Source organism: Thunnus albacares, chromosome 6 (genome assembly GCF_914725855.1).
Source record: "Thunnus albacares chromosome 6, fThuAlb1.1, whole genome shotgun sequence".
NCBI lineage: Eukaryota > Metazoa > Chordata > Actinopteri > Scombriformes > Scombridae > Thunnus > Thunnus albacares.
The window spans coordinates 34,204,826-34,225,816 of NC_058111.1; the positions used below are offsets into that span (position 1 = coordinate 34,204,826).

Below are 20,991 nucleotides of genomic sequence, written 5' to 3' on the forward strand. Positions count from 1 at the left end.
TTGTTTCTCTGCAACCTCTGTTTGGACTTGATGCCTCTGTATCACCATCATTAGTAAAGTTCCTATAAATGAACCCTGTCTTGGCTGTGAGTCTGCATTTGGATCCTCTTCCTTGTATCCTTGCACCTCGTGACAGATGTTGTCTTTATGGGTTTTTTTTTGCGGCAGAAAAAGTTGCAAAAAAAGTTTGCTGATAATACAATACTTCATTTATCATTATGAATTTATCATTTTTGGGTGGGCATAAAGTAAACATTGAAAGATCCACAAGGTTGTGAACATCAAAGCACATCTGGACTAGATCATCTGTTATGGTTCTGTCCCAGTCAGGCTCTATGTCCCACCACCAGTCCACCTGATGCCCTCAGCCTTTTCCCTGTTTAAGACTGGACTGAGGGGGAGAAGAAGTGCATTTAAGGACCACTGGAGATACTGTTGCTTGCTACATTGACTCTCATAGAAACTAAGTGTAAAAGTGAACTGAAACTCTCAGCAACAGTTGTCTTTCTTTCTTGCCTTAATATGCAGACCACTCCACTTGACAGATTTATTGGTTCATGTTTATGTCAACAGCAATTTATGTTTCTAGTCTTCATGGTAAATGTTCCTATGTTGGCAATGCAATGCTGAAGTTTATTTGCTTTGTTTGCTCAGTATTAAGTTATATTTATGTAATTCTGAGACAGTTTGATTTATGACGGTTTATATATTAAGAGTAATATATCAATTTTTCAGCATCTTTTTGATTTACAAATGTTGTACTTTGTCTATGTTTCTAAGGTGGAAAAATTATATTTTCAAGTGGCAAAATACATGAAAGAACAGTCCATCGCACCATACATGTTGTAGATACAAGACAGGTTGGTCAAGAAGAAAGTTATGAGAAACATAATCTATGAGAGACATTAAATTGCAAAATGAAAGTTGAGGACAGAATTTTTAAAAGTGATACAAAAACTTAAGTTGTCTTCCCTCTGCAGCTGAACGCTATGTAATTTGTCACTGAAGAGATCACCCCATGTCTTTGTTATGCTTCACAGACTCAATTGAATGCCCAACCTATTTGTGTATGCTGTTATTCATGCTAATTTCTGATATGGCAGTCATTTAATGCAGTGAGAAAAAAATCTATTCGACTTCCCCCATAAATTAATTAATGGAAAAATCCTGTTGCAATTACATCTTCATAATAACCAAAAGAATATTAGTTACATGCCCATTTTATATTAATTTGTCAGCATGTCAGTGGTTTATAATTATCTAAGGAACAGAATGAGCCGGCCCATCCACCACTCAACATTTAGCTCGATATCCCAGCACCACTCCTGTGATGCAAGAGTCAAATGGAAGATTACTGAATGTTTTCCATCAAATGATTAGATGAAGCATGAAGCTTTGAAATTCACTTTACATCATCTACATCGATTGTATTGTATCCTAATTAGGATTGGACTAATCTGGGGTTTTGAAAAGAAGATACTGACACCAGTAACTTTTTATTGAACTCATCACTAGCTTTGTGCCAGCATTTTATATCAAAATATGTAACAAAAGGTGGGAAGCAAAGAGAGGTGTAGGATGTTTTATTCTTGTCAAAGTGGATCATCCTCTGAAACAGCATTTACACATTCAAAGGACACTGCAGTCTGTCAGATAAATCAGTAGGATCAATGCATGTTTTACATCACTGAATGAAGCCGTAGATATTGTGAAATAGTCCCCCTTGCTACATAGCTCAACATACTGCAATGTTGTTTCTCTTTGTTGACAAGTGGTACAAAGAAAGAAATGACACTTTTTTATTGCCAATCAACAACCATCAGAGTGAAGTGGTGAAGCCAGTGTCGAAATCCTGTAGTTAAGCTCCTCTAATGGCCACTAGATGGCGACACCAAGAAAGTCAAACTATGTGGAAGTCAACTAGGCAATCCTCCAAATTCTTTCTTTATTGAAATACAAGGTTGGAACATTTTTTGCCATAATATATTCATGTCTCAAAAGTTAATTTCACTATTTCCTATTTGTATCTTGGACATTCTCTCAAAAATATTGATATTAGGTAGATATTAAAATGAGGCTGTGTACATTTTTCTTAGTGAAAGGTACACAACCTCATGTATCAGACAGATATGGTTCCCTTTGGACCTCCATTTGTTGCATTTGTTCAGTGAGGTGTCTTCTTAGTATTAATGTTATTGTAGTGTCGCCACCCCATATAAAAGGCAGAAGATGTTATTTGGCACTGGAAACTTTTAAATGGATGTTAAATGTACGTGGAAAAAAGGTGATGTTTATGAACAAAAATACTAATGAAACAGAAGAAAAAAATGAACCTCAAAAAATTCAACTACTAACTTAAGCCAAAGTGAACAAAAGAAAAACAAAACAGAAATGCCCCCTGCAAGTCAAAAATTCCAGTCATATTTCAGATCATATTCCGGTTCGAACATGTACAGATGTATTTGAGAAGTTGACATTTCGAGTAAAGAACGAGAAAAAGAAGTGAAATCCTACTAATATAGTTTGTTTCATGGTTTGTTGACATAGCCTCCCAATCAGAGCAGAGTGGGCTCATCAGGAGGCGGGACTTAAACAGACAGGTGCTAAAAAGGCCTGTTTTTAGACAGAGGCTGAACTGAGGAGCTGCATAAAGGGTCAGTATAAGATAAATAGGGAATTTTCTTGAACTGTAAATCGTGCCAGTAGAGCCCCAGAATATAAATATGCACCTTGAAATGTGCAGAATGTCCCATTTAACAATGGAACTGTAAGGGAGGTCATGTTGAACACTGCACACTAGTGTTGAGAAAAGCTAACACTGGTTAGTGTTGGGGAGTGTTAAATTTTAACTACACAAAAAGTCAATAATGACTCTCATACAGTGTCAAAATACCAACACTAACTCTGTGGTGTGAACCATTACAGACACTTTGAAACTGCTGATATTGACTCTGATAGTGTTAATTTATATTTGCTGTGGTTTCGCTGTGTATTATTGTCAGTCCCCACTCCCTGCTGTGCTGATTTTGGTGTTTCCTTGTAAGGAGTGATGAGGTCAGAGCCTAGATGCCAAATATCAAGGCTGCACATATTCTATATTCACATAACAATCCATTCAGCATGACTTGTGTGACTGAATTAGGTTTCCTGATGCATATTGTAGTTTCCTTTCAAATAGTCTGAATATTAAAACTCTTTGAAACTCTGGGCATACTTTTAATATTTGCAGTTGCACTGACCCACTGGTCAGACTACATGCTGAGCTGTACAAATTAAAGCTCCCACACCTTGAGCTAGAATTTTCCATACATATACCCCACATAAATGCTTCATTTTGAGCCTCACATTTCAAATCCCTGCAGAACTAGCTGTCTCTCCCTGACTTTTTGTCTGGAATACTGAAAAAAAAGAATGGTGATCAATACATTGAATGTTTTTTGGATTGCAAAATTGCTTGAGCAGTGAAGGAGCGTGTGTGCTGGCTGAGATAGGATTCATCACATTGAGTTTCTGTTGCCACTTATTGTTCCCAGGCAGAGAAAGGAAAGTGCTGGCCAGGCAGCAGTGGGGGAGAATGACAGGCAGGTGCCATGGATATGTGATTGTATTCAAGGTTGATCGCACTCAGAACATGCTCACAGCAGTTTGCCATGTGCCATTTCTGACATGCATACACACAATCATTCTTTTGTAAATTCCAACCACATCCCCTGTCAATATTCTTATCAGCCTATATGGAGGCAGGCTGCGTTATATATCTCACTGTCTGATTCAGTGTGTGAGGCTATACAATATGTGACCCAGAGATGTCATTGTTACCATGTCATTCCTATTCCTATTCCCAGAGATCATTTTACCAGCCAAAATCAACACATCCTCATAATGAAACGACCACATCGGTTGATGGTACCTACACTCCAGAACGACCCACAGGAGCATTTCCAGAATGAGCCATAGGAGTGTTTTCTAATATGCCGCCTCTATCGGCAGTAATCATAAAAAATAATGATGTTTTATGGTGTGACAACGCCGTGTTTAAGGTCTGGTTAGGTTGAGGCACAAAAACCACTTGGTTAGGATTAGGGAAAGATCATGAAATGAAAGAGCACCTTTTAGTGAAAACTAACTTTGATTTGAAACTTAGCAAAGAAGTAAATTCTCCAGGCCTAGAGGGGAAACATCTGTCTGTTTATGGTAAAGTTACAATAATTAATTCCTTGATAGTTTCACAATTTACTTATTGTCTTTTGTCTTTGCCTTCTCCTGATGTTACCTTTTTTTTTTTTAAAGCGTATGAAAGAAAATCTTTAGATTCATTTGGAATGATAAACCTGAAAAAATTAATTTGTATAATACATGTGAAATGGTGGTTTAGGTTTAATATGTCTTTCAGCGCTTGATCATAGTTTGAAAGCTTCATGGTGACAAAGTGTAACGTATATGTATAATAACCCTAATTGGTTTTCATCCAAGTTATTTCTGAATCTAAGTGGTTAATTTGTGGGAAAATTTTATCCTTTTTTTTCAATAATCCCAGCCTTCCATGAAAAATGTGTTAACCTTTTTTTCTAATTTCTCCCCATTTTTTTTATAAAGTCAATGTCCTTATTGTTTCAATTCAACAAGTCTCTTCCACCAAAAAATTCAGTAGAGGCAAGACAACAGTTGCTGCAGCTAAATGAAAGTATTTGTATGGACCTGTATGCTGACTTCTATTTTTATTTCATCACAGATTTTCTAGCCTATGACTGTTCAGTTTCGATATATGGGGAAATATGTACAAGGCATTGATATATGCAGCTATTGTCCACAATCCCTTCATTATGGAGAACTATGATCAAGAAGTCTCAGGATAATTTAGGTGTTTGTTGCTCTTGCATTAGAAATTATAAATGGTTGGTGAAATATAAAACCAAGTCTGATATGTATAATTTCTGCATGTCCTTCATGAGAACATAAATTCTCATCCATATCACTTTCAAACATATTGGAAAAATGTGTTTGATACTCCTCTTCCTTGGTTAAAAATGTTTAGGTGTATTTACTGGTCATCTTGCGCTACTTATTTATGGGCTTTCCAGTTAAAATTTTTATATAAGGTATTACTGACAAGAAAAATGCCTAAGATATGGAAAACAATGAGGACAATATCTGTAGATGTTGTGGTGATGAGAAGGAGGATATTATGCATTTATTTTGGTATTGTCCAGTCGTAGCATCCTTTTGGCAGCAGGTGGCCAATTGGTTATCTGAACAAGCAACCCTTTTACCTTTATCCCTTCTCAATATTATTTGGGGGTGTCAAGATGATCAAAACACATTATTAAACACTGATGTGTTGCTTGGCAAAGCTTATATATTTGATACTCCAAAAAAGCTGGTTTTGAGCTCCTTTATATTTTTTCTCAAACATTACTATTTGCAGAAAGGGATGATTATGAAAGGTAGAGCAAAAAGCTCATGCATAAATAAATAAGATATCCTGACAATTTCAAAAACTTGGGATACAGAGCTATGATTATTCTAGGATATCATAACTTAATATTATCTGGCTTTTTCATTTAGTTTGCGCTAAAGAAATGATAATGAAATATTTAATTTGAATTGCTGTAGAAGTGGTTTGTTTTTGTACTACAATTACATATCGTACTTGACATGTATGTACATGTATGTATTTATGTATGTATGTTTGTATAGGTGTATATGTGGTATGTCTGTTGTAATTTGTATAGTTGTTTGTGTTCTTGATGTACATTATATATGTTATTTATTTTGTGTAAGTACTGTATTTGTACTTTATGTTTATGTAAACAAAAAAAACTAAAAAATTAATTTAAAAAAAAAGATTATGGTTTGGGTTAAAATGACCACTTGAAACATGGCCTGGGTTAAAGTTACTTCCTTAAAGTTACACAACCTTCATTGTCATGGCAACAGTAAACACCACAACAATCAAACTGTCCTGACTCTCGCTTAGAAATGGGAAGCGAACAGCAGTCTCCTGCAGCTAAGTCCACTTTTTGCCATCTATCTATCTAGCCATCCACCCAGCCCATCTCCCCCTAATATGAAAATTTCTCACCTTATAGTGACGTCATCTGAACTGTATCACTTCCCTGGGTCATAATTATTATGTGTAAACGTAACTGTGGGTTGCTTTTGCCGGCTGATTTTCAATCAATATTGTTGATTTTTCTTCTTTTTCTGGCCAAAAAAGTTGTAATGTGTATGTACTGCTACATGACATACATAACATGAAGGATCCAAAGACTTTATATATCTGATCTGATGTACTGAAATGTTGTCTTGAAAAAACGCAGCTGTGGTTGCCCCATTTACATTCATATCAGTGTTAGATGCAATTAAATTAATTTATTAATGGCTAATGTACTATCATATAGGGGACAGCCATGTGGCATCATGATTAATGATGTAAAATCATCATCAACAGGTAACTTTTCAATACATCTTATCACTGAATAAGTTGCTAAACATTTTAATTACAAGCATGTTAAAACACAAACACACATTTTTTGATGGGCCATGGATTCTACTGACACAAGTATCAATTCTCAAGACAATACCTGTATTTTTGATACTTTAGGTATTAGTTATTCATTAATTGCTAAACCCTTTGATCACACACGGATGACTGACAGGGATGGACGAGTGAACAGTTTTGCCATCATGGGTATCAACATTTTGCAGCTTGACGCATGTTCACAAACAATGTTTTTTCATTATGTTAATAGGAAACATAATCTGAGCAGCATTAAGTTCCTTTTAAAACATATTTTTGCTGTTGTAAATTAGAATATGAAAATGTAAATGTAATTTCTAGGAGACAGGGTTGTTGCAAGAGCACAATATCACTTTGTGTATGACCTTACATGTTGAAAGCTGATTTTTCAATGTTACTTTTATGTGATACAGTGAATGAGTGCTAATTCCAGTGTCATTTCAGCTCTGTTAGTACAAGTGACACACCCCGTAGCAGTTACTTTCACAAAAAAGCTTACTGACATACTTACACTTAGGAACGCAGGTTATATGTGTGTTATATATGTGAAACAGATGCCTTTACAGATTTTTAATATCTTGATAGAGTGTGTCAAGTCATTTGTTGAGATGATTTGAGCAGTTGGATTACACTCCCTCTGTACAGCCCAGTATAGGCAGTATAGGTCGAAAATTCAGTCAGCAAAAACAACCTATAGTTATGTTTGAGTGACAGACGCCATCTAGCAGCTGTAGTAATTATGACCAGTAGAATGTGAGACAGCTCACATGACATCAATATAAGGTAATGAATTGTAATTGGAGGTGGTGGTTTGGGTGGATGGCTAGATAGAGAGATAGCAAAAATTGGACTTAGCTGCAGAAGACTACAGTTTGCTTCCCGTTTCCAACCGCAAGTGTCATGTTTCCAACCGCAAATCGGGATAGTTTTTTTTAAAAACTGTAACTATGATTGTCGTACTATTGCCATGACAATAAAAGTTGCCTAACTTTAAGGAAGTGGTAACTTTAATCTACATGTTTCAAGTGACCATTTTAACCCAAACTATGATTTCCCTAACCCTAACCAAATGGATGTTGAGCCTAAACCTAGCCAGACCTTAACCACAGCATTGTCGCATCATAAAACATCATTATTTTTTAACTGTGATTGTAACGGTTTTAGAAAACCTTTATCTGTTTAGATAACAGATAAAGGCAGCATAATAGAAAACACTCCTATAGGTCGTTCTGGAGTGCATGGTACAATCGATCTACAGTATGTGGTGGTTTAATTATGAGGATGTGTTGGTCTGGAGCACTTCTGGGTTGCACTTACACTTGGTTTTTTGGATATCATAGAACTACATTATCCAACCAGGAAGTGGTTAATTAGCGTGTGAGGAAGGTCATTTCTGATCATTTATTCATCTATTTAAGAATTTACTAAAGCTGTCACGAGGATACACTATAAGAACCAGTTACAAGTACTCTTTACAATTGGATCATCAAAACATTTTTGAGACTTTCCAAAGACCTGCAGATACCAGACTGCACTCCCATATGTCTCTATCAATTCAACAGGGTTGGGAATTGTTTTATGGGCCATATGTGGTGGAGTTTTTCTTGCTGATCCAGCTTCTAGCAGAGCCAAGCAGAGAATAGATTGTCTCAGAGGAGAAGAGAGAATTTAATAAACCAATATGTGAAAGAGAGAGAGAGAGAGAGAGAGAGAGAGAGAGAGAGAGGACTACCTGTACTCGAGGGTGAGAGGGATTGAGTTGTTTTGTCTTGATTCTCAGTTTTAAAAATCAATCCCCCTGCAAACACACACATTCATACAAGAACAAGAAAAACAGTAAAAAAGAGCATAAACATACCTGTATCTACTAGTGTTCTACCAACCAACACATCAATACATTTGCTGACATTGACCTTTTATTAAAGATGTGGCCTGGTTTAGTCTCTAGTCAGCTGTCAGCAAAATGGCCGGGCCTTTATTTACCTCAACTGCAGAGAGATACAGGTTGTTACTGGAAACAGACTTTTACCAGAAACAGGCCTTTTTGTTTCAAAATAATGTCAATTGGAGCATATTTTGGTAAGACGGCAGATGTGGTCATGGTCTTCTCAAATGGAAATACTTACAATTTGTTTCCAAAGTCCTGAAAAATGTCCTTATCAAACGTTAGTTGGATAATTGGAAGTGTACAAACTGAACACTCTCTATTTTACCTATAATAATTACTTTCTAGGAAACTTTTAGGAAGATATTAGAAATGTATAAAACTGATAAAAAATGTAAAAGCATTACCTTACTCTTGCCACATTTACTAGCTTTCATTGGATACTATTACACTAGTGTCCCTTCATTGATCAATAAAGTTTAAACACATCTTTTCATTAGGCGTGACCTTCTATCATACATTACTTTACACCATAATGTTGTGACACAGATGATGCTGCTAGCATTCTTTTTAGTACCTGGACAGTAGTGTATACTGAGCCTTTGGTAGAAAGCAGATTCCATTTCAGACAGCTCTGGCTCACATCCTTGTTGGCACAGACACACAGACAACTATCAAAACTTTATCTAGTTCTTTTCCCATTTGGCCAGCAGTGGTAAGAAACAGAGCACAGATTGCTTTTAAGCAGCAGGTAATGATGTTGATGCCACTATTTAACAGGGGAGAGGTTTGCACATGCCATCTGCGCTTTGGAGGGCAATCAATGGAAACAAGGATAAATGAAGAGATATCAAGGAGTGGAATCTCAACACAGATTTTCAGGGGATGAAACCTGACCAGCAAGACCAGAGCTGACCCTGCCTGCTGGGGCTGTTAAAACACCATCACACATTTACGAAACCCTTCATGGATTTTCAGTCTGAAAAAACAAAGACAGCTGCAGAAAATGACTTTCCAATCCCTCCTCTGTCATTAGCAGTCTGCAGGATAAAGTCTGTCAGAAACTCATGTCTCACCTGGACATCTCCTGTGCAATAATGGATAAGTAAAGCAGTTACAAAGATCATTTGGATCATTTATTAGCTAGCTCATGTGGCTGATTGATAGCGCAAGTCATTTTGTTGCTGACAGCGACAACACATTATGTTAACAAGTGATAACGCACACTCAGCTACATCGCCTGCCAGAAATTAAAGATAGGTAGACTTTACATGCTTGATCTCACATGAGATGAATCGAGTCTATTCCCAGAACAGTAAAGAAATTCAGTCTAAAGAAAACACTTAAGTGGCTTGTATTAAATATCATTCAGTACATTCTGTAAAACCTGGATATCTCTGTATGAATTCAGTCGTTCAGAAAGTATTCAGTGTTGACATGTATATAGTAAACTGGGAAGGTTTGGGACAATGTTCTCAAGGCCTCATATATGTGGCTTCACATGGTGTTGGATATTGTGTGTAAATGACATCAAAAAGTGCAGTAGATTCACCTTTAGATGCAGTTTAATGGGACATCCACTAGTGATGTTTCCAGAAGAGCGTGGAAGAGCATGGACTTTCTTCTTTCTTTCTTATGTATATTGTGTGTAAATGCATTGTCTATGCAGTGGGCAGTTGTTAATGCGAAGCACTGGGGCGCTGGCCCCATTCCTATTACTCAGACAACATGTTAAACATAAATTAATAATATATTACGAAATAACTATGAAATAAAAAATGTTTATCTTTATTGTCTTGTAGTCATGCCAGCATTTATTGAAAAATTGTTTTCAAATTGTATTTGGTTAATTTAGTGTTAATACATACACTTCCTGTGTAAGGGTTGCCAGCCAAATGAGTGTGTCTGTAGGTCCTTCAACCTTTGGCAAGCAGGTGACCTGCAGCTGCTCTCTAATTGGTTGCTTCAGATTTTCCACAGGATACAGCTCTATGCACCCCGGACACTCCCATTTTTATTGGTAGCCTATAGACACACAGGTTTCTGCAACGTCACCAGTGAGGTATGCAGATTTTCAGTTTTTCAGAGTGCTAACGTTACAAATGTTACAATGGTCTATCCTATACAGAAGTCAAACAGCAGGAATTATATGCTAACATTAGTTTTTTTTTAATGATAATGTTACTTTATTGTATTCCTGCTAATGTTATTTTATTGTTTTCACTATTTATCAGAGCAGTTTTAATGTGAACTATTAGTATTGTTGCTGTGGTGGGTGAACTTATGACCAGACCTATGTTTAAGGTATCTCCATATATATATTAATGGCCTCCTGCCAACTAATCAAATGTATTTTTGCAAGGTCATCCTATACTGTAATATACTGCTTTTTGTAACTCTACCACAGAAACTACTACAAACCTACAACCACACCTTACAAGTTTCACATTACAGCACATCATTTTCAGTAATTCTAGAATTCTAGAAAATGTCAAAGCAGCAACAACGTAGAAGTAGAAGCTTTAATTTCCTGTCGGTTATTTCCCAAAAGTCTAGTTCAACAGTAATCTGTTTCAGCAGCATTCAGGTGTGTTTTTCTTTCATCCAGATTTACCTTGGTATCGCAGCAGGACTGATCCAGCCTGAGACCTCTGGCTGTGGAAGCGGATGGAGATCTGGTTGCTGTGGCTTCGCACTACCAACCCCCTCATCAGAATAGACTCGTTGGCCAGCATGGCGTTCTCCCCATGTCCCACATCTTCGAACACCACCTTGTCTCCCTCAGATAAATTCACATTCATCACCTGGCCAGGGACAGAACACGGAGTGGGGATTAGTGCTGTTTGATATATTATGAAATAATACAATTTTTTGCACCACATAAAGAACTAAAGGGTTATCCAGAAAATAAGACACCAAAGAAAGAAAGACATGTATGCTAAGTAGAAAGCTGGTCAAAAAACAAAGCCTCTCTGTGCCTGTCACATCCATATATATGTAAATTAAATGTAGATTTCACTATTTACATAATATATATTTGCAGTCACGGCCATTCACATGAAAATTGCACCCAACTCACCAACACTTTGCAACAGCAGTTCCCCACATTATTCGAGATAATTTCAGAAGAGGCATAAAGGCTTCATGCAGAGTTTATCCTTTCAGAATGGCAGCCATTATTGTTGCCACTCAGTGCACTGTCATCAGCCAGTGAATCTTCCCATTTTCAGATCAGATAATAAAATGCTCCTATTATGAAAGGGCTTCAGGGCACAGGAGTGCCAGCCTTCATGGATTAATTTTACATATGAAGCTATTTGCACTTGCAATTTGTGATGAAGGGGTTATGTGTGCAGTTGAAGGGTTTTTTTGATGTACAGTTTAGAAAAAACAGCATTCTGGTGAAGTGTTGACTTGAGAGACTCGGTAGGTGACCCTCACCTCTGTGGTTCAAGCACTATCTGTGACGAGTGTAGTGCAGCAAGTGACAAACACATTATCATTAACATATCAGCATGTATCATAAGAACCAGTGTTGAAAGTCTACTTTGCATAATGCTTGGGCACAAATCAAAAGTAACAAATATTGAAGAAGCCAAAAGGACAATGTAGAGCTCAGTGATTACACTACAGATAAGCCTGATAATTGTCAGCTTGTCTCCTTCGCTGACAGCACATCTGCTGAGAAACATCGCTTTTATCAGATTTTATCGCAGCAGGTATATCTTTATTCAGGCGTTAAAAGGAAGGAGGCTCTTTGTCTTCATGTGGTCCTCCATAGATCATATCAACTGCATACTATCTCACCTAGCTGGGAGATGAATCCATAGCTCCCCAGAGAAAAGCTGCTGAGGAAGGCTGCAGTGATGTGTATCCACTGACAGGACAAAAGTGTCAGTTGACAGTGTGTTCATATCATGTGACCATCCGAGCCAGACTTATTGTCATGTATGGTAAAAGACTGTGAATACAAAGTAGAATAAAAACAGTGGACTCAATGCATACAGAATGCATAAGTGAATGTAATAAAGAGTATTCCAGACAGATAGTAACTGACATAAATTATCACTATTATTTTTTCCCTCTTATTGATTTTATTTGTCTGAGTTTTTTATCTATTTTATTTGATTCTTACAGTTTTTAAACCTATTTTTATGTTACTACTTTTTCACATTTTTTATTTCTTGTGTGCATTCATCTCAAATTGTTTTACTGTTTATTGTCTACATTTGTTGTCTTATTATTGGCCTGTCAGTGATCTGTCAAGCACTTTGAACTACACTAACCTGTACGAAAGGTGCTATACAAATAAAGTTTGATTGATGAGCCCTGCTGCAGTCCATCTGATTTGCATAAGGTGCTGCTAAATAAGATCTAATGCCAGGATGTTTTGATGCATGTGGTACATGTCTAATGAAGAGGGAGATCTGCAGCTGAAATTTTTGATAAAACTCCTTCGACTGGAGTCTTGCTGTAAGCTCAATCATGACATACTGAAACTGCTATGAGACAATAGTGAAGAAAAGTACATGTTTAAGGCCATTGAAGGGAGACATAGGTAAAAACTGTCAAATAACTACATTACAACTGAAAAGCTACTGTAACTTTTTAATGCATCTTTTTAATTCAATGCTATATTTTCTTACTGCTGTCACTGATGTGTTTTCTTTGTCTCAACTATTAAGATTTTGACTCTCTCACTCACTCTGTGTGCGTCTGTGGTGATAAATCAGGTGCAGCTGCTATTTCTATTGAGTTTCCATATCTCTTCTCCCAAACTTTGCACTTCTAAAAAGGAAGGCATCCTGCATGACTCCCAATATGCAATTTTCTGCAACACATACTCCATTTTACTTGCTCAAACCCTGTGTGCACTCCTCTAGTAAAGAAGAACAAAATATCTTTTAAACCTGCTTAAGTGATGGTCAGTGTTGGCTAAAAATGACATGAATGCTGTCAGAAAGATTTGCACATTGCTAATCAAGAGTGAGGCAACACAAAAAAATTATTTTATATATATATATATATATATATATATATATATATATATATATTTTTTTTTTTTTTTTGTCATAGAGCTTAGAGAATCCAGATATTTTATCAATCTGGAACCAGATCCAGTATCTGTAGATGGTTTCCCAACCCTAGATATTTAGCCTCTGGTTTCACAGAACAATGGAGGCAGCAGCTAGAGAAGACTGTAAATGTTTCCTCAATTTTCAACTCAGAACTGTATTTATCTAGGTACTCAAGAAATTCAAGTATCATGTTTTGTTTCTGAGAGGGAAAAAGTTAATCAGTTAATATTCCTAATCCCTAATAATGAGGGACATTGTGTATACAAGTGGCTAATGATTTACAGGGTCTCTGGGTTCAACCTTAGCATCAGCATAAAAGAAAATCTGGAAAGCAACTCTGTCCTCTAGAAATTATGTTCATGTACGTCACTGTATGACTAAATTGCAACAGCAAATATGTTTTGAAAGAAACATAATGCTGGCTCACTTACATTCCCTGTCAACATAATGAGAAAATATTGTTAATTAACATATTTGGCAAGTTGCAGAAATGTTGATACTGAACATATGAGTGAAATGTACCTAAATGTTTTTTCCCACCAATATATCTGATCTCGCAGTACAGTATCCGCTAGTAGAATCTACAGCATCATTAAATTTTTTATGGTTGCATTTATAGGCACTGGCAGCACATGGTTAAGGTTAGGGGAAGATCATTGTCCTGTCCATGTAATTTTAAGCAAAACCAGAATGTATCCTGTGAACATAATCCAGGCAGCAAATACTTTTGTCAATGCAACATAATTGGGAAAACAATTTAGTTGTATATGAATGTGATTTCTAGGAGACAAGGTTGTAGAACGAGCTCTAAGAAGAATCACTATGCCTTGATGATCACTAGTTCAGCTTCTTCTGGCATGTGATCAGGAAGCCTCCTGGATGCCTCCAAGAACATCCAACTGGGAGGAGACCCCAGGGCATACCCAGAAAATGCTGGAGGGACTGAGGGATATTGACAAAAATGAATGATGAAAGTGAGTAAGTAAGTGGACTTACCTTTACAAAATATACGAAAATATCAGACTAATAAAGAAAGTCAGTGTGTTACGTTAATAGAAGAATTGTAAAAACTGCCACAGTTTGCAAGAAAGGACAGCTTACATAATATCCTGTACTGTATGTACAGTTCAATTATGAGGCACTTGTTTTAACTGAAACTTTATTTGCAGCCCACGTACAGTAGGACTCTACCCAGCCTGAATGCAACATGAATGATTCATACTGTACCAGCTCAGCGGCCTCTGCAGCGTGCTTGTGTATAACAAGTCATAATGTGCCGTTAATGAACTCATGGACGCAGCATCAGGATAATAGTGCGTTGAACAAAGGGCATCACCAAGTAATCACATTATGCCTTCAGCTCAGGGATAATAAAACACTTGAGGGAACATTGGGAGACGTAATCCAATTTGCCCTGGCACCAGTCCAGTGTCTGTATAACTGTACCTCACAAACATAATCATGAGGGGTGAACCCACGTCAGGAAAAAAGAGTTATTACTCTGGCAACATAATGGGGTCACAACACACTTTAAAATCTAAATCAGTGGCTGCAGTAGTTGCAACTTGACAGAGGAAACTGAAAAATGTCAACAACTACAGCAGTGGTTTTGGTTGCCAGTTTTTCTGTACTGTTGTTTGGCTGAGATCAAAGCATGATTAGTGGATTGATTATAGCTGACATGCCTGTATGTCATAGTTTAACTAGACTGAAATAAAATGTGATGATCAATCCTGAACTCTCCTTCTGAAATTGTCAATTCCACTTTATACAGTTCATTAGGCTTGCTAGGCTCATTCCTTATGGAAGCAGTAGCAATGGGACATGCCGTGTCCACACACAAACACACACACACACACACACACGAGATAACTGAAAGATAGTCCCATGTCCACATGTCAACACCTGACACTCACAAAGTCATGCACAACTTCAGGTCTTTATAACCTTTTAAACAACAGTTCAAGGGGGGTTAAAGGGTGTAGAGAGGACAACCCCTCTCTCTTTTGAATTTCACCAAAGAGATAACAGTGGGTTGAATAGACCTTTTCAGAGACTCCCAGGATCTGCAAACCTGGCCTTTCACCCCTCAATAGTAAACGTGTCGGAATTAAACACTGGCCAGAGACAGGGCTACGGTGCTCTCAACCCCCTGAGAGAGCATGCTTTGACAAGATAATGAAATTAACAGCAGGATGTGAAAACACTTTACTGTGGAATACATGAAAGAACACAAGTCAAGAGGACTCCACTTTCCCATGGAACAGAGACTTGAGTTTCTTTTTAGAGACTGAAATACATTTCACATCAGAACAAAGAAAAATCACCAGGATTAAACAACTAACAACTTTCAGCCCCATTCCCCCCCCCCCCCCCCCCCCCCCCCCCTCTCTGTCTTACACACAAACACACACACATAGCTCCTCTTTTTTCTATCTCTCACCCCCTGATGAGGCCTGAGATAAGATATCTGCCAGACCCGTGCCATAAATTGTAGAGACATTCCTGAAGTGACTTCATAATGTATTTTCCCTTTCTTTAGCCCAAGTCTGAATTAATGTGAATTAGCTGTCCAACTACTCGGTAACCCAGACAAAATTACTCAAATGCAAATGTTTTCATGTAAGATGGTTCCACTACCATAGCTGTATGATATAAATGTAATGAGTTATCCAAATTCAGATTTAATGCATTGTCTGCTGTGTGGCCACACTGCCGTCTAGTGACTATGGATAGTGAGATGTCTGTAATACTAAATATATATTAACTGATTGAATGATCTGAAATATGATTGCTGTTTAAACCATGTGTGTTTCTTTTTGAATGTTTTGGGGAACGCATTATAACATTTATGTTTAGAATCACGGTTGATCACTGTTGAATTATTGACCATAGTGATGAGCTGAAGTATGTGACATTTGGGTGTAAACCCCAGTGATATTAATCTTACTAGAGCAGGGAAAGTTCCAGATGCCTTGAAACAAAGGAATGATTATTCATTACAGGAGGGTCACAATTTGGGCACAAAGCATCTTCTCCGTGCCCTAAGTCCTTGCCTGCACTGCAAGTTGATGAAAAGAACTGACTACCTTTGTGTCAGCAGGCTGGTCCTCACCTAACCTCACCAAGACTTTGCTTCAGTTTATCTTAGTTTTTGCTTTTTCTAGACGTTTTATCTGTTCAGCTTTCCTCCTCATCTAAAGTATGCGCATATTTGAACCTTTTTTTAAAACAAGCCTTCGCTTCACATGAAAGCATCTTTCGTCAGATGGACGTAACACCTGGGACACACAGCCTGCATGAACCTCGGCAGTGTGTGTGCGTCACTGAAATGCTGTGTCTCTCACGCTTGCAGCGTCCACACAGGCAGCGTTGCTGCTGTGGCACTTCTGCTGCCAGCTCTATCTTTCTACATAGAGTTTGGCTTTGATAATGCCCATCAATAATTGCATGTTCAATATCATTTCATTATAAATTTTATTTATATTTAGTTTAGATAGTAAAAGGTTTAGAAGTGTGTGCTCAATTGTTAAAAATAAATAAATAATATGTAAGGTGAAAGCGGCTTTCTTTCTGATGGGCATGGTGGCATCTGGCTGGGGATATTTCTGTGTCAGCCACATACACTTCTCCCAAAGGACGGGTTTTTTTTATTAATTATATTAATCATTTCGCCAGTTAAACCCCTGCTGTCACCGCTCCAAGTGAAGAAAATCCCTCCAGACACAAATACAAACCTCCAAACTGTCAGGAAGGAAACTGACAACACCAAATCTCCGCCTGGAAGCAGGTGAAACAACAGGCAGGAGCCCAAGTTTGAACTAATATCACAAAAAGCGAGCAGGAGTCGAGAAAAGAAGCTCCGTGTGTCAACGACTCTCCGCACTGGAGTTCCCCACCAGAGAGGCTCCCTGCCCTGGTGTGCACCGCGCTGGCTGACCTGCAGTGGTGACACTTAATGTCTGTGACATATTCTACAGATATAGACACTGAAACCATAGTGAAAGGTGTAATGTTGCTGGTATGATGTTAATATGACTGTCAACAGGTCATTTTCTCTATTTTTGCTGAGAACCGCATGCATCACGTCAAAAAAATAGGTGACACCCCGAATCTCTAGATGATGAGCCACAGCAGCCATGCATGAGACACGCATCTCACACGGGCTGTGTGGCTGCTCTAATCTGTTAACATGGGTGCAGCAATGAAAGGCAAGAGGTTCCACGACGCACACACGCTGCTCACACAGGCTGTGTGTCCCGGGTGTAACCCTTTACTTGCTTATTCCTGCAATGTTACTGCTTTCATTCACAGTGGGACACAGCCATACCCACATTTTTCCTGAAATGTTACCAGGTCTTGAGGTGGGAAACTGGCAGTACAGATTTCCCTGAATATTGATCCCCGCTCCCACTCACACATGACCCCATGCAAGAAATGTTCCTGAACATTTCAGGACTCACTGCATTAGTGAAATGGGCTTAAGAGAAGCTGATGATTCCCTTAGCATTCTTAAAGACTTTGTTTATCTGTTTGATTCTTTCGTTACGTACTCCTTATTAATGCCTCATTTGTTCAGTTATTGATAGACGTTTAGCAATAAATAAATTCTCATATATTGGCAAGTCTTTGTCTGTGTGTGTTCTTTAAAGCAGAAGACAGAGGTCCCTGTATCAAGAACCACAACTTCTGATTATGAGGTTGATTAATTTGGTTTATTTATTTTCCTGCAATTGAAGGTGGTGCCCCAAGTATTAACAAGTGCAAACATTTAAAATCTATGTGTAGTAACGCTGCAAGGCGGTTTATATCTGCTAATGGTAGATCAGTCGTCAGTCAATTCCTGACAAGCAATCTCTTATGGTCATGTGAATAAAGACCTCATAGAAGCTAGGGATGTCAATGAATATTCTAAATTCAATTATATGATTGAATTGTGAAAAAAAAAATTTGATCATGAAAATTAATATTCAATTGTGAAAAAAGAGGCAGCACTACCGCATGTACAAGACTGTTGCAGCTGATGTCTTTTTCCTTGTTTATACTTCTCATACTAATCAAATAAATTGAGTCAAATTTATTTATAAAGCACATTTAAAAACAACAACAGTTGACCAAAGTGCTGTACAATCATGATAACAAAGGCCATGAAAACACAAGACGCAAAGACCAGTTTAACAGACAAAGAGACATTTCTTGGTTTTAACACACCAAGTTAAAAGCCAAGGAATAAAAATTAGTGTGGGAGCCAGTCTAATATGCAGAGGCAACTCGTTCAAGAGTTTGGGGGCTATAACAGCAAAGGCACAATCCCCCCTGTGCTTCAACCTTGATCGTGGCACAACCAAAAGTGATTGGTCAGCAGACCTGAGTGACTTTGATGGGATGTGTGGTTGTAAGAGGTCAGAGAGGTAGGTTGGAGTTAGTCCATTCAATGATTTATAGGCAAACAATTGAATCTTAAAATCAATCCTAGAACGTAAGAAATGTGCTCTCGCTTGCATGTTCCTGTTAAAAGATGAGCTGCAGCATTCTGGAGCAGCGGTAAGTGAGAGAGGGAAGCCTGGCTAACACCAACGTAGAGGGCATTACAGTAGTCAAGCCGGGACGAGACAAAAAAGTATGACCCTCTCAAAGTCATTAAACGATAAGAAGGACTTGGCCCTAGATAAGAGCCTTAGCTGGAAGAAGCTCATTTTGACCACTGAGTTTATCTGTTTGTCCAACTTAAATTCACTGTCCATTATCACACCCAGATTTCTTACAGCGGATTTCGTATATGGTTCCAGGCAGTGCAAGTTCATATGAGGGACATCACAGGCACCACTGGGTCCAAAAATCAGGACTTCAGTTTTGTTCTGATTAAAACTTAAAAAATGTAAGGCCATCTAGTCTTTGATGTCTTTGAGACATTCCAACAGTGGTTCTAAATAGTTTGTGTCTTTCAGTTTTAAAGGAAAATAAATCTGTGTGTCATCTGCATAGCAGTGAGATGAGATGCCATATTTTCTTAAAATGGACCCTCGGGGGAGCAAGTAGAGTGAAAATAGGATTGGGCCGAGAATAGAACCCTGAGGGACTCCATAAGGGAGAGGCGCTGAGGAGGATACTGAGTCACTTCGTTTGACAGAGAAACTTCTGTCAGATAAATATGACCTGAACCACTCCAGAGAAGTACCTTTAATATGAATACAGTGCGCCAGGCGAGAGATGAGGATACTGTGATCTACTGTATCAAATGCAGCTGTGAGATCTAACAGGAAAAGAATGGCAGAGTCCCCAGAGTCAGTAGCTATTAAAAGATTGTTAAAAACTTTTAAAAGAGCCGATTCAGTGCTGTGAAAGGCTTTAAAACCAGACTGTAACACCTCAAGGATGCAGTGTGAGACCAAGAATGATTGCAGTTGTAAGAGTACAATTTTCTCCAAGATTTTTGAAACAAACGAGAGTTTGGAAATTGGTCTAAAATTGGAGAGGATGGAGGTGTCCAGATTAGACTTTTTAATCAGTGGTTGCACTACTGCATGTTTAGAAGTTTTTTGTTTTTTTTCCTCTAATGTTTTGTTTGCACCGTGTTTCAGCAAAGCATCTCTCACTCCCAGCCAGTCAGTTGATCCTCCCGGGAGGGATCAACGAGCTTTGGCCGGGGAGCAACATGTTGTGGCTGGGGTGCAATGCACTGCGATTTGTTGTGAAATGTGTGCTTTTTACAACCAACAGGAAAAACAAAAGATGTAAGCTATGTTGTGCTATCGCTCTGTAGCTTGTTTTCTGCTCCTTTGTTGAGGAAATTTTTTAGCTGTGTGTGCTTGGGAGTGGGTGACTTGTCATTACGGGGGTGTTTTGTTGTGAAATGTTAGTTACTTTACAACCCCTTCACTCATTGGCAATAAAAACAATTAATATATGTAAATTGCTTCACAATTCTATCATTCTTTTATCAAACTCGACTTTACATTTCACATCCCGCATTTAATTCCTGCACTTGTCACTTTCATAACTGGATTGTGCATTGCATTTAACCTCCACTGTTACATAATTTAATTATTTATGCACGTCACATTGAATTGTTGCTCTTGTCACCTTCATACATTTCATACACTTAATTTCTCTGTCCACAGCACAGTCCATATTTCCTTTGTACAGTCAATAGTTCATTTCAAGTTTTATATTTCATTTCAAACCTATTACTATTCCATTCTGTAAATAGATTTTAAAATTTCAATTTAAGTTCAAAATTACTTTGTTTATTTCATTATTATTATTATTATTATTATCATTATTATTATTACCTTAATTTTGTCTATTTGTTTTCTTCTGTGTTGCATTTTTTGGGAGAAAACACCAAGACACATTCTTTGTATGCTTGCACTGGCTAATAAAACAGATTTTGATGGAATGGGTTATGTCATGCTGACATAAAATCCCTAAGAACAAGAATCATAAAGATGAAAAAAATCTCCAGGGTTGTGTAAACAGTAGCTTATGCATGAATGAGAACAGGTTGG

The 20,991-nt window shown here is 37.8% G+C and overlaps 1 protein-coding gene across 3 annotated transcripts in view; it reads right to left on the bottom strand.

Moving 5' to 3' along the window:
* sez6b (seizure related 6 homolog b) overlaps positions 1-20,991 on the bottom strand; it is a 266,490-nt gene that overhangs the window by 80,361 nt on the left and 165,138 nt on the right. For all 3 annotated transcript variants that reach the window (XM_044353824.1, XM_044353825.1, XM_044353826.1), the window contains one exon: positions 11,020-11,209. In XM_044353824.1, the coding sequence (XP_044209759.1) occupies positions 11,020-11,209 (190 nt within the window). The remainder of the gene's footprint in view (positions 1-11,019; positions 11,210-20,991) is intronic.